The sequence below is a fragment of the Drosophila rhopaloa genome, unplaced genomic scaffold (assembly GCF_018152115.1).
Source record: "Drosophila rhopaloa isolate 14029-0021.01 unplaced genomic scaffold, ASM1815211v1 contig_2, whole genome shotgun sequence".
NCBI lineage: Eukaryota > Metazoa > Arthropoda > Insecta > Diptera > Drosophilidae > Drosophila > Drosophila rhopaloa.
Window position 1 is genome coordinate 19,004,744 of NW_025335083.1, and position 14,879 is coordinate 19,019,622.

The following is a 14,879-nucleotide window of genomic DNA, read 5'->3' on the forward strand; positions in this document are numbered from 1 at the left end:
CTACAAAGTGAAAATTATAGTAGGAATTAAGTTAGTCACCTTGAGGCGCTTTTGTTTTTTAAGAAATGCGTACAATTTACTCAAAACACCAGAACACTTTTAAATGATTGCACTTCAATTAAAGAATTAAGCTAAAAGTAGAATTCTCTTAAAACACGATAATTTGGTACTTCAACCAAAATATAACAAAATTAAAATTTTCTTGCTGTTTTAATGTATTTTTCTGTCTTATCTTTTTTTATAAATATTTGATAATTACTAAGAATCAAATGTCTGATTTTAAAAACTATTAAATTTGTTAATTCCAATTTATTAAATGGACTATTAAAACTTGTCTATACATCCTTAAACTTGTATGGTCATTTGTTATAACAAATAACTTAGTAAATTAAATGAACACTTAGGCACTTAAGCTACATATAATTTGTTACAGCCTGCTTTCAAACCAGAATTGAAGGCCATGTATATTAGGTTTGGGTCTTGACTAACGTAAAATAGTTTAGTGAGAAGTTTGGTCTCAAAGCTTTTCAGGCAATTTTCCTGCCAATTTCAGCATAGGTTGCCCAGGGCTGTGTACATTTTCCGTTGATTTTAAAACAGCTAATTTTAATATCTTTTGACCTCCCCAAAAAGTAATTATATTTCAAATTAAATACATTTTAAGCCTAAGTAACTAACCAATTATATCACCGAAGAGCTCGTCGGATGACCGTGCTCAGGGTCACAAAGAAGGCGAGGAGCAGGAGGATTACAAACACCCCCAGGACAGCCATATCCCAACCGAACTCGTCGCCCTGCATCGCAAAGTCCTTGAGGAACTGATCCGCCGTCCTGTAGTAACAGAAATTCATAGCGGCATGGCACTCCAATTCCCCTCGATCATATCCATAAATGGCCCTCATCAAGCCCTCGAAGATGTATCTGAAGAAGGACACATCGCAGATGGGACGCAGGAACCAGGAGAGCTCGCTCAGCCGGATGAAGAAGCCGGAGAAGAGGAGGAACGGAATCGTGGCACTCGGCACCAGGAATATGGCCAGCTGCATGGGGAACAGCGATCCCGCAATCACACCGATAAAGTGGCCAATGAAAGCGGTCATCACACAGATGCCCCAGCACATGGCAAATCGATGGAACTCCGGCGGCTGACCCGTCATAAAGTATCCGATGCTGATAAACATTGTGGGGCAGGTCAGCTGTAGGGGAAGATCGGCCAGGACCTTGGAGAGATAGTAGGCTCCCAGGGAATACCATCCATTGTAGTACTCCCTGATGAACACCGCTGAGTCCTGCATGCAGAGCAGAATGGAGGGCATTGCATTGCCGGCGAACACGAACAGGATTATGAAAAACAGGCAGGACACATTGGACACTATCTTCCCCGCATCGCCACCTATCTGCCAGTAGACCACGCCGAGCAGCAGCGCCACTACCACGTGCATCACCAGTCGCATCTGGACGGCAACCTGGAAAATTGAAAGATATAATATATTAACGCCTCAAAGAAAAATGTCCAAAATAACACTCACCATATCCCTGGACATGGAGCGCAAATGGCGGCGAAGGAGCACGCTCAGCTGGAACCAGAAGCCAACCTGCTCCTTACCACGCAGGTCGGCCAAGTCCAAAGTCTCCTGATGAACATCCATGAGTGCTGCTGGAATAAAATTAGAGCAGGCAAAGAAAAGCGAAAGATAGAGCAGAGAAAGTGCAGTAGAGGAAAAAACGAGTGCAGGAGCGCGAAATAAGGATCTGTATGAGATAAACCATCTTGAGAACCATCCCGTCCATCATCACTTACTCTCCTCATCCACTTGCAACTTCACAATGTTGCTGGAGTTGCAATATATCATCTTGTTTTGAGTTATGAGCGATTCGCAGCGTTCGGAGGTGGAGGATTGACTGCACACTTCCAGCGCTATAAATAAATAAGTTATGTTAAAAAATGGATTAAGGACTTCCTAGGAGCTTACCAAAATCCGCAGGATTATAGTACTGTGGACAGATGTGACCGAAGGTTGCAAACGTGCCCAACATTTCCCGCTGTTCGCCGGCATAGAGAACCTCTCCGTGTGCCAAAACCAGGACGTCATCGAAAAGCTGGAAAAGTCGCGAGCCCGGCTGATGCACAACACAGACCACTATCCTGCCATCGTGGGCTAGTTGTTGCAAGTGGCAGATCACCTGGTAGCTGGCCACACAATCCAGTCCACTGGTGGGTTCATCAAAGAACATAACGGGTGGATTCGTGACCAGTTCAATCCCAATGGACAGGCGCTTGTGTTCGCCTCCAGATATATTCCTTACCAAAGTTTTGCGACAGGATTGCAGCTGCAGTATGTCGATAATATCGTCTATCTGGGAATTGTGGCATTAGATTTGTATATTTTTTGTATGGTAACTTCTACCTACAGTTTTTTGTTTGTCCTCAGGATTCGTGGAACTGGGCATCTTAAGGTCAACGGAAACTCGCAATGTCTCCTCAACAGTGAGAAGATTCAGCATTACAAAATCCTGGGCAATGTAGGCTGACATTTTCCGAAACGACTGCATATCCCTGGGTTTACCATTTAAGAGAAACTGCCCTGAAACTCCTTGGAGTCTGTAAATGAGAGAAAATTAATATATAAGATAAGCCAAAATATATATAATTTAAAATTGAATTTAAAAATGTTCTTACTTTCTTAAGTTTGGCTAGCAAATATAATTTACTCACTTGAATCCTGCCAAAGCATTGAGCAATGTGGATTTTCCGGCTCCCGAGGGACCCAGAATGGCCGTCAATCGTCCTGATTTGAAGACCCCGCATGCCTCGTTTAGAATTGGTGTTGAGCCCTTCGCTGCTCCCTTCAATGAGTAGCTAACTTGGCTAAAATGCAATTCCAGCGCCTGTTGCTTTTGGGCCAGGCCATTCGCCTGAATTTGTACCGCGTTATCGGACATTTGACGGCGGCTGATTATTGTTTATTAACCAGATACCCGAGCGGAGAGTTGCTTTTATTCGATTTTTGATTATGCGGGGGACTGAACATTAAGCCGGTCAACAAGCCAGTGAACTGAACTGCCGATTGCTCAACTTTTAATAAATGCAGAATAAGTGGGCTGCTAATGACTGTTACATTTGGGAGCTTTGACTTATCTTCCGAATGACCGTTTGGCAGAGTCGCGGATAATCTTATCGCTTAAGGTTGGATGGATTGGATCAAGGTCGTCTAACCCAACCGAACGTGTTGGATGGCGACTTGCATGGGGCTTCAAACTCACTGCAATTCCACCCACTTCGTGTTGATGCGATCTTGTCTGAGGTCAGTCGAGTAGATTACGATTAGTTCATTGATAGGAGCTGAAGAGATAAAACTATTGGTATTATGGCACATTACAAATTTGAACATACAAATTTTAAAGGTTTTCTATATGACGAAACATTCTCTACTTATGTTTTGCTAATGTGACAAAATTGGAAGTCTAAAAATTTTTTAAATAATAAAGCAATAAACATTGTTTGTAAACTTTTTTCAACTTTCGCCTAAAAGTCAGCACCGTTTTCTGAGACATCCAATGACCTTCTTTAGAGAGTGAAATTAACAATTGGCCGACGGCACTGGGTAATTGATACAGAGAAACAATGACCGCCGATAGCTCACATCCAATTACATTGCTTATATACAGACCAAACAGCTTAATTTAATAGAAGTTAGGCATTAGAATTGGCTTTGTTCATTTCAGATGTCGAACAGCTGTGGCTTATCACTAATTTCTGTTTACCCGGAAAAATGTCAAGTGCAGCAGTCCAGCTTATTTATAATTAAATTTTTTTAGTAACTTTCTTGGCAAACGGGTTTTAGAAATCGCCCTCAACTGATAGGCTTAGCTCGAGTTTGCATGCCATTCAAGAACTACAAGTTTGCATTTTATGTTTATTGTTATTCAATGTGTAATTATCAGCGACGTTGTGTTTATTTTTATTCTTTTTATTCGGCACTGGTCAATTAAGATTCCAATTCGCAATCACATTAACCGGACGAAAGAGACAGGAGATATAACGATCCCCCAGTGGTCGACCACTTTCTGTTGATATTCAAAACGCGACTGATTTCAATTGCTTTTAGTCGGAAGCCGGCAACTGCTATTAATCGTAATTCATCTGGCAACAAGTTTGAGGTGCAGTTCAGGTTGCATTCAAGTTGGATCCAAATTATATAGCATACTTCCGAGATGGTAATTAAAAACATTCAAAGCGCAATAAAAATATGCGACAGAATCTATTTGAATTTATAAATCAAAATTAAATGTTCAATGCTTTAAACCTTGCAGCTCAACCACTCCCAGGGCAAAAGCCATTTAATGCTTGACAGCTTAGTGGGAAATATTTGAATACACAGAAAATAATGGAAATAATATTTAATTTAATTTTGAAAAGGTGATGTCAACTGTAAATAATATGTTGAGAACAGCCAAAGTCTGGTAATGACTTAAACTAATCAACTAATCAAGAAACAAACACAGGTTCATGGAAAAATATTTTCAATAATATTTTCAATTTCATTCTCGCAGCCGAAGATTGACAATAAGGCTTGTGTTACAACTAGTCAATAAAAGGTTCATTAATACAATACAAAAATACAATCGTGTATATGCTACGCTATAAAAATGTTCTATTTACAATTATTGATCTCAGTAAGTGACGTGTGTATGCTTGTCAGTGTGTGTTGGGGGCTCTATGATCCTTTGTTTCAGATATATCACGATTTCCTTACGCTCTAAAGGCTTCTTCAATCTTTGGCACATTAGTTTCTCTCGAATAAATGCTTAAAAAGAAACCACAAACATAAAATTAAAATATATAACTGTCGGCGGAATGTGGCAGGTTTTCTCTAGTCCCTCGAAACTCCTGTGCCTCATCTGAACAATCTTAGGCGGAAGGACATGATGTAGAATGCCAGGATGCGCAGAAAGACCAAAATACCGAGCAGAAAGATGAGTGCAAGACTATAGTTCGGATCGGCCATGTCCAGGCTTTTAAGAATGTGCTTCGGCACCATCAGATGGCAGTACATCTCCTCGCATACCAAACGCTCACGATCGTATCCAAAAATGGCCGCCATGGCTCCCTCCAGACTGTACTTGAGAAAGGACACGTCAAACATCCAGCGCATATAGACCGGAGCGTCCTTCTCCATCAGAAAGAACCCGCTGAACTGCAGGAACGGGCAGATGAAGAAGGGCCCCAGGATGGAGCCCAACTTAAGACTGAGTGCCGCTCCCACTGCCAATCCGATGCTCTGGGAAACCAGAGCTGTAACGAACACAATTAGGAAGAAGAGTCCAAACCGCCAGGGCTCCAAAGGCTGTTGGGTCAACAGATAGGTGGGCACTATAAACAGGGCACTGCAGATGATCTGGATGGGCAGGTCCGCCAGAGTGATGGCCACGTAATACGCTCGCAGGGAGTACCAGCGATTGAAGTGTTCGCGGGATACAATGGGAAACTCCAGAGGAACTAAAGTGGATGAAATGGAGATAATTATTTTATAATATAAAATAGTTTGTATACTCACACTTTACCAGTATCCCCGAAAACGCACAGTACATGATGAACATGATGGTGTAGAAGAGGTATCGGAAGATATTCAGCGTCTGGGAGGCATCGTTACCGATCCCAAAGTACAGGGTTCCAATAAGCAGCCCGGTGATTAGGTGAATTGCAAATCGCATTGTGGTCAGCGAGCTGTCCCGCCAAATCAGCAGGAAGGTCCTAACCAGCAGGATGCCCAGCTGGCGGTAGAATGGAGTGGCGTAGATGTTCTGCCGCTTGCACAGATGCGATGGATCCAGCTCCAGTGCTGGCCTGGGTTTCTTCTTTTTCTTTGGCTTGCAACAGCTTCCGGCGGACTTTCCACCCACATCGCCGCTTCCGATTCCCGTCGTTTGACTGTCCCACACCCGGGAAGATAGCTCATTGATTGGCGTGAGTGGCTTGAAGGTACTACCCTGCAAAAAATGCGCTGGCACAGATGTGGACATTACAGGAGCAGTCACTGGTGTGATTAGGCCCGCTGCCATTAGTTGATCTGGAAAGTAATAAAGACTTGATTATTCCATTATTTTCGGCTTTAGTTAAAATCCCCTTATCTTACCAACTTTCTTCATGGCCGCTAGTTGCGCCACTCGGGCAGACTTGCTCTGTCTGTAATCCTCATTGCGGCCATTGTCTATCAGAGCCACCAGCTTCTTCAGCTGGTTGTCATCCTCTGTGTCATAGTCATGAGTAGCTATTTCCATTACTGTTAATCAAGTAGTAATTGATAATTTCCTCTCTTACAAACATATTTATATGTTGAACTCACAGTAATCCGCTGGATTGTAGGATTCCGGGCAGTGCAGATTGAGGGCGCCCAGGAAGGGCAGTAGGTTCTGTGATCCGCCAGAGTAAATGCACTGGCCCTCGCCAATTGCATACAGATGGTCGAACATGGCGAATGTCAAGGCACTTGGCTGGTGTATTGTGCAGATGACTGTTCGCCCCTCGAGGGCGAGCTTCTTGAGCAGATTTATTAGCTGATTGGAGGTGGAACTATCTAGGCCCCTAAAAACCAATAAATTCACAATTAGTTGAATGTTTAATATGGTAAACTATAACCTACGTTGTGGGTTCGTCTAAGATTAGTACCGGTGGATTGTTCACCAGCTCCAGGGCAATCGCCAGTCGCTTCTTCTGACCTCCACTGAGCTGGCCCGTCCTCGTGTGCCGGTTCTCGTACATCCCAATGGCCTCCAGAATGCTCTTCACGCGCTCTTTTTTCTCGCTCAGCGTCATGTGGTGGCCGATCTTCAAATTGGCCGCAAAGTGCATCGCCTCCTTAACGGAGAGAAAGGCCTGAAGACTCGTATCCTGTCGGATGAAGGCCAAGTTCGGTTTGAAGGCCTTCAGATCCCTTTGATTGCCATTGATTCGAAAGTTTCCCGTATAGCCATACGTTCTGGAATAAAACAATAAAAGAGATTAGCCTGGATGGGAAGTAGTTTTATTTCCGGGGGTTGCATTACGTGTATCCGGATAGAATATTGAGCAGGGTACTCTTTCCAGCACCCGAGGGTCCAAGTATAGCACTCAGCTCCCCCGACTTAAAGTAACCTGTTAGTCCCATGAGTACATCTTTGGTTTCTGTAGAGAAATTTAAAAATAATTCGTAATTTAATTGTATTATATACTACAATACCAAAAAAGAATATTCCCTTAAAAGCTATCAATATTCTCAAGAGTTAACACTATTTTTATTGGTGGGATTTATAACTGATTACTGAGCTAGTTCCCTAAAGTTACTTAATCATTGACAGGCTTCAGTTCTCAAGAAATTCAACTTAATTTGATAGCTTAGTGAGTAAGTACTTCAAAATCCAACTAAAAAGTTAGCGAAAGGTGACGGAGGCTATTTGAATTTTAAGATTAGTTTACGATTTACTTAAGGTGGTAAAAAGTTTCATTTGAATTTTGATTAATGGTTGAGTTAGGAAACAGGGCATGAAAAGTACATTGAATTGGCCATGCATTTGTTTTTAAAAACTAAACGTTTCAAACATTTTCAAATATAAAATTTGATTTTCTAACTAAAAAACATAAACATAAACATTGAATTTTTATCTGCATTTATTAATATAGAAAATATACACATTTTTATAAACAAAGAAGCTGAGAGCATTAATGAGTTTATACAATAACGAGTAATTCCTAAATGAATTGAAATAGAGACCCCGTTAACTTTTTTCTATTTATTTGTTTGCCCCACAAGTTTTAATTGTAGGGTGTCCCACATTCTCACAATAAGTAAACTCGTACATCCCGAGTGATAAGCAAATCCCATTTCCCGCGATTATTGCTGTTCAATGCTGTCTAATCTCATTTTGCACGTTTTCTGGGCTTTCAAGTCGACGGATGATAATGCCATAAAGAAACTTAAATTCAATATACGAGTACATTGGATCGGCTTTCAGTATAAATTTTGTTTTCCTGGGCCAACAACATTGTCGTCGCCCATTATAAATGTCGAATGCCCAGTTAATCTATCGATTAGCCAGGGCTACTAGCCAATTTAGATTTCAGGCGTCTATTGGCCGTCACTCCGTCGCCGAATCTTATCGCAGTGAGTTCTATGACCAAACATCTTCGTTAAACTGCCTTTACGCCTTTTTTTAATGTCCGTGGGCCAGATGTTAAAGTAGATCCGTCACCGGGCCAACAGGTGTACATCGAGCGATTTTATTGCACTCCATTACTGCGCTGGAGTTGGCCGCCTTATCAATATTTTGCGATGGCCTTGTACTTGGTACTGCATTTTCCAAAGGGGGATTATGAATAAATATAATAAAAGACATTAGTGGTAAGGGGTCATCAAACACCTGCATTTGTCTGACCATTTTACAGAACATATTACATTACACCTCGAAAATTGGGCTCTAATATTCACCCTTTAAGGTGAAAAAAACAAGGTATAAGCATTTAAAAAATTTAAACTAATCATAATAAGTATAAGTAAGTTCTACTTTTTAAAACATTTTCTCTGTATAAGTTTACCAATTCATGAAATCAAAAATACTACTATTTTACAATTAAATTTCTTAAAATTAAAGGGGACTTGAAGGTAAAGTTATTGAAACGATTTCCTTATCAAATTGATTGTTAATTGCTTTGGTAATTAAATACGATTTTGAGAATGCAACAAACAATAAATTTATGAATATAATTAGATGTTTATAGTCTGTAAATTAATTGGCATTGATAATGCAGTATTGTAAAAACAAGTTTTAACTACATAATTTATTAAAAACTTCATTTTATAATTAATATAAAAAACCGCAGTTCTAGTAATATTACATAAACACTTAATAATGCTAAAATACTTTGACACGCACAAGTCGACAGAGATCTCCACTCATTTTAAAAAATCGTACCGGAAACTGTCAACAATTACATCAAGAGCGTGCCCATTTCTTAATAGAAAAGAGGAAGCTCTCAAATCACCTGACTCATCTCAAAAGTCGCTTTTAATGTCGGTCTCTTTGTGAATATATTTCAAGTAAAGAAAAATAAAAAGAGAGGAACAATGGAAAATCTAAGAAAACAAAACAGATATTTAATTTAATGGAACTAAAGTGACATCAATTAAAAAGCTAGAGCCTTTCCTATAAGTCTGAGAATTCTGCTATATCATGATTTCATATCCCCCTTCGGTTTGTGTTCTAATTTTCCTATCTTAATGTGGTATCTATCGTGAATAATATTATTCAATGTCCGCAATGCAATAACAATAATATTTATCACATGTCCGACATATGTTGTAATCGGAGTCATTAGCTTACTTATATACTTGTATTCATGAATGATACACAAATATCGATTTGCTTTCACTGGCTTCTGAATATCAATAATCTAAAATAAATTAACTTTGAAGAATTCTCGTAAGTACATTTTTTACGTTTTATTATCAATGGCGGTAAGGTGATAAAGGTAGTTGTAGATATGGAACACGAGTAACATTGCACCCCATTTGGGTTATTTTATGCTTGGCTGTCAGAAAAGCAAAAGTGGCCTTCGACAAAAAATTTATTGTGTTAGCAACTCAAGGATTTGTGATTTGATCATATCTGAATAAGAATCTTAAGTTTGGGTTGCAATTACGTACGGAGGAAAATTTAAATCTTTCCCTAACAACATTTTATTAGTCTTTTTTTTTCCAGCCACGAATTCCTAATAACCACCGGCCATTTTTTATTTGTTTATGATTTATCGTGCATATAATCGGCATGCGGCACGTGTCATAATTTCCATCAGGATCATAATCAGATACTTAAATGAGTCAGGCCATGAGTCACCTGGGATACCACGATTTGGCACCTGTCCACTCAAATATCTTTTTGGGAATGCCTTTCTACCAGTGGTGCACTAGCGTGAGTCACGATATATGTCCCTACTTATATCCACGATAAGCGACAGTATACAAGAGAAGTATCAAGTATCTGCGATTGTGTATTTATGCATGTTGTAAGTGGCTGGTCTTATCAGCATTGTAACTGTGGGATCGTCAAATTGTAAACAAACAATAAAGCAGCCACACTCGCCGATATGCAAATAGGTCCGTAAGTTATATTTAAATGAAAACCACTGACCTCCATATTTAGCCCTGAATGTGAAACTACCATTTCTTTTATTTTTGCGTGTGCCCAAGTTCGGTTCAATTAAATTTAAAAGGCACTTTGAACTCAGTGATTCGCTCAATCAGCAGCTTGTCAATATAATGAATTGAAAGTGTCTTCGCTTGTTATATATATCCAATAAAGGCATTTTTTTTTATTTTCTCTTCTTCATTGTGGACTTTGCCCAATATTTAAATCTTAAAAAAAAAACTGATAATAGCTAATTGCCCTAATCTACAAAATAATTGTTAAACGCGCCAAATTTAGCATGCCGGAAACTTTTATGAAAGCATTTTAAATGGCTTTATCTGAAGCTTAATGAATCGAGACCAAATCACGCCAATCAATGCTAATGATTTCCATAATTGTAACATTTTTTTCCTTGTAATATTTTGTCCATTAAAAACTCATTTTTGTTAATTCATATAAAAGAATAATAAAAGTTGCATTGAACTGGTCAATTTTAATGGGGTTTGCTGGACATTATCATGCTCATACGTACAGTATATAGCAACCCTTAATTAAAATTGCCACCAATGCGTAACTGGAAGCAAGCAAGCAATTTTGCGACCACGGGGGGAATGATCTTTAGATGTCAGCTTTTGTTTAAAATGGATCGCAAGCTTTGTACCCATATAGCATGTCTATGTCTTATTGTGGCAAAATAAAGACAGACTATTGAATTGATTGGTTTTGTTTTTATGAGATTTTGAGAAATAATAAAATGTTGTTTATTTGTTATTCAGAAAATTTAAAAAATCGAAGAGGATTTTTGCTAAACAAAGACATTTGCCATAAAGGAATTGACTGTTCCCACTTACCCTTCTGGAAGACTCCAAATTTGGTGGTGTAGCAAATGTTCTCGAATCCGATGTTGATCTTTTTGATGGTTTTGTACTGTTCGTGGGGGAAGATGGACCCTCCGCTGGTGGCGGTGCTGCTGCTGTGGCGGCTTTCGTCACTATTCTGGCTCTTCTGACTCCTTTGACTGTGACTCGCAGGTGACGAAATGGGTGTGGCGCCCATTGGAGTGCCATAGATGGAGGCGCTGGCCGAAAGTACCGTGTTTTCCGTTTCGGCCAGCGGAGCATCATGGGATTTGGCTGAAACATTCAGGGTCAAGTGTGGTGGTCGCTTGGAGGATAATTTCCTGCCGGGCACCGGAGTCGTGGGTCGCGGTAGTCCTCCAGATCCTCCATATTTTTCAGACCCACGAGTTGGCAGATTCGTTTCAGAGCTCGACCTGAGGTTATTCAGCCGGATGACATCGCCACTGGTGACATTTGGGGACACAGCACTGGCCAAGCTCCAACTGGACATGTTTTTATAAATCTCTATATTACACTTTTAATCTTTTGGCTTTCGTATAACCTTAACCCTGTTCGGTTTCACTTTGATTTCTCTGTCTTTAACTCGCGTTCTCCATTTAATTTGTTCTTTCCGCTCTTTCGTCGTAGGCCTGCTTTTTGCGTTAATTTTGAGGAGAGTCAAACAATTAGAATAAATAATATTTTTTTTCGCGGTTGTTTAAGTGTGTGCGTGTCTGCTGCTCATTTGAATTTAAATTTCGCGCTCTCTTGCCAGTGTGAGTTCATTCGCATTCTAGCTGTTCCCAAGGGCGTTGGGTGAATGGATGAGGGCCCTGGGAGACCGGCAGACAACCCATTTAATAAAAAGTCGAACGGGTAGGAACAGTAGCCTGTTGCTAATCAGACCATGCCCCCAAAAACAAGAATACAGCACCAACACATGGCAGCACATGTAACTCGAGAGAGTATAGGCCAGGGGCGGAATAGAAAAATATTTAAGGGGGGTTTAAATATATTTGGGATGCGAAGGTATTTATAATAAAATCTTGCTCCTTAATAGTAAACGCGTTTTTCACCCCGTTTCTGTCAAAATAATTTTTGTATATTCTCAATCCCCTTTTTATCCGTCTCTGGTATAAACAATGTTTGTTGTTATTATCAGACGTAGAGCGAGAACAAGGCAGATGTGTTCTCCGCTCACAAAGAACGAGCGTTGCGGGGGAGGAATGGGGACAGCAGATTATTGCGCTACAGTAATTGCAGTCCAACCTATGAATATTCCCGTTGACATTATGACTACTTTTAATTATTTTAAATAAAATACACTTTTTCTACAGATTTAATTTGTGCTAACTTCCCAAACTTGATTTATAACCGTGAACGAAATAGAATAAAGTTGTTAATAAAGTTGTTAAAGACTTCGAGATACAAAACTGAAACGTACAATTATTATATTTATCCAATACATTTTAAAAAGTTACAATACCACTAGATAGCATAACACATATTTTAAAAAATTCTAGAACTCGAGATTTTTTTTTTATTTAAACAAACGTTTTTAGAAAACCAATATGCCTTAGATTTTGATTTTGTTTTGTAGCGCTTGCGAAATGCACTCAAAGCTTCTTCTTTATGATGCAAATCGTGTGTATTTACATATATTTAGCACGTCGCTCTCTTTAGCCTTTGTTTTGAAAAATTGAGACGCACTTTTAATCGTTCTAAGTTTATTACTTAATGGAACACTTTTTTCTTGTATTCGCTCTATAGCAGCTGATTTTTGTTTCTGTGTATGTGTGTTGGCCTAGCCGTCGTCTTATTGTGCCCTCTGCCATTCCCGCGTCTTTCGCGATTGGTAGCACCTCGTTTTTTTTGCCTAGGCTGGCCAACTAAGTATTTAGTGTGTAGTTAGTTTTCTGTTCTCACTAAAAAGTATATCAAGTTCTGAGGCTTTTTTTTTGCGGCTTATCACTGGTCAGAGGTATAGACTGAAAAGGGGAAGGGGGTAGTAGGGGGGGCAAAGGCTGAAACCCTAAACCACAAAAATATTCTATTCGATTGGTAAATTCAGACTGATTATCACTGTGTCAATGCAACTGATAAGAGAAGTGCAGCTCACACACTAGACACACACACACCCGCACACACAGAATTACTGGGTTGAGTATTACCGCGCGTAATTATATAGATGACAATATCTTTTGTGGAACCGAAGAGTAGCGCGATCTTTAACAGCCGTTGGCATGGCACGAAATGAAAATGAATTCAGGAAAGTTGAAAAATATGAACCGAGTTCTCTCCCAGGGAGCCAGAGAGAAAGAGAGAGAGAGAGACACAAGATAGCGTGGGAGAGCGGCTATCAGCTGTTTTTATTTTTTACCCCCAAGAGAACTTCGCCCCTGTCCCATTATTTTTGTTTACGAATCCTTGACTTCTCTCCGCTGCGGGGTGTTTTTATTGTTATTTGTATTTTTGCCTGTTAAGACAAACTCCCAAAGGGGAGGTTTTCCCTCCGAACTCCTTTGTTGCCTTGCTTCCCGATGGCAATTATAATTCGCAGCCAAACAAAGAACAGGCAAACAAAAAACAAGTCAAACCAGTTATTTTGATGACTGTTGCACTGCGTAGCTTATAAATGTCCGGCAAATATATAAACTATATCCATGGCACTTATTTATCAAGAGATAAACAATTTTGTAAATGTGAACGATTTACAAATTTATAAAGTCTTTTAAACGCCATTTAAATTTAAATAAAAACGAGTTATTTGTTTACCATCTGGCAACGTAGATATTTTTATTTGTCTATCCACCTAATCAGCTGTTTCAATCCACCACCACGTTACAGCATTGCCATACTAAAATTTTTTGGTGAATACATTGGCGGTAAAATTTAAAATTTGGTACAGCAAAATAATTGGGCTCAAAATATTTTATAACCTTTTTTATTAGCTTCAAAGGGAAAACCAAAAAAAATGTACATGTAAATAAAAAATTAATGTTTCAAAAGTGACTGCCTAATATTCACATATTTATGTCTTAAAATGTGCAAAGTGTTCAATATTTTGAATGCAGTTCAATTGTTCTTTGAATGCAGTTCAATTGTTCTACTTTTTTAGGCTGATGCCTAAAAACGCTTAACTATTTTTATCATTCTTCTAAAGTCTATTATATCTTCAAATCTATAAACTAAAACCTATCAATATTTGCAAAAGCTTTCAATTGTTATAACTGAAATGAAAATATCGGGAAAAATGTTTAAAGACATAATTTGCGCTGCAACGGCGGCCAATAAGGAACGCACTCTGATTATGATCAAACCTGATGGAGTCCAGCGCGGACTCATTGGTAAGATCATCAATCGCTTCGAGAGGAAGGGCTTCCATTTGGTGGGCTTAAAAATGAGCTGGGCAACCAAGGATTGTTTGGAGAAGCACTACGCCGATCTCTGTGAGCGACCCTTCTTCCCGGAACTTTGCGAGTACATGACCTCCGGCCCAGTGGTTCCAATGGTGTGGGAGGGTCTGCATGTGATTAAGACCGGTCGCCAGATGTTGGGTGCCACCAATCCCTCTGAATCGCTGGTCGGAACCATCCGCGGTGACTACTGCCTTCATGTCGGACGCAATGTAGTCCACGGATCGGATGCCGTCGAAACTGCCGAGAAGGAAATCGCTATTTGGTTCAAGGATGAGGAACTGGTCGACTGGACCCCAGTCTTTACCAACTTAATCTGCGAATAACCGCTTTCTTTTCATTAGAAATATTATTTCACATATAAATTATTGTATAAAAATTATATTATAACTTTGCAAATATTAAAATGTTGTTTAATATGTATTATTCTGTATAAGTAATAAGAAATATTCATTATTCAATT

General features: G+C 39.5%; 2 protein-coding genes across 2 annotated transcripts; one reads left to right on the forward strand and one right to left on the reverse strand.

The window, feature by feature from the left end:
* Nucleotides 1-619: 619 nt before the first annotated feature.
* Nucleotides 620-13,272, reverse strand: LOC108040987 (ABC multidrug transporter G). Its single transcript, XM_017118730.2, has 14 exons — nucleotides 13,172-13,272; nucleotides 11,013-11,650; nucleotides 7,048-7,165; nucleotides 6,645-6,980; nucleotides 6,348-6,586; nucleotides 6,138-6,284; nucleotides 5,559-6,071; nucleotides 4,908-5,500; nucleotides 2,717-2,961; nucleotides 2,413-2,602; nucleotides 1,974-2,358; nucleotides 1,802-1,918; nucleotides 1,530-1,657; nucleotides 620-1,466 (listed from the first exon to the last, which is right to left on the reverse strand). Exons 2-14 carry the CDS (start codon nucleotides 11,509-11,511, stop codon nucleotides 687-689), a joined length of 4,290 nt encoding a protein of 1,429 aa, XP_016974219.2. The 5' UTR covers nucleotides 11,512-11,650; nucleotides 13,172-13,272; the 3' UTR covers nucleotides 620-686.
* A 964-nt stretch (nucleotides 13,273-14,236) lies between these two features.
* On the forward strand, nucleotides 14,237-14,742 carry LOC108040953 (nucleoside diphosphate kinase-like). Its single transcript, XM_017118670.1, has one exon. The coding sequence runs from the start codon at nucleotides 14,254-14,256 to the stop codon at nucleotides 14,740-14,742; it is 489 nt and encodes a 162-aa protein (XP_016974159.1). The 5' UTR covers nucleotides 14,237-14,253.
* Nucleotides 14,743-14,879: the final 137 nt, after the last annotated feature.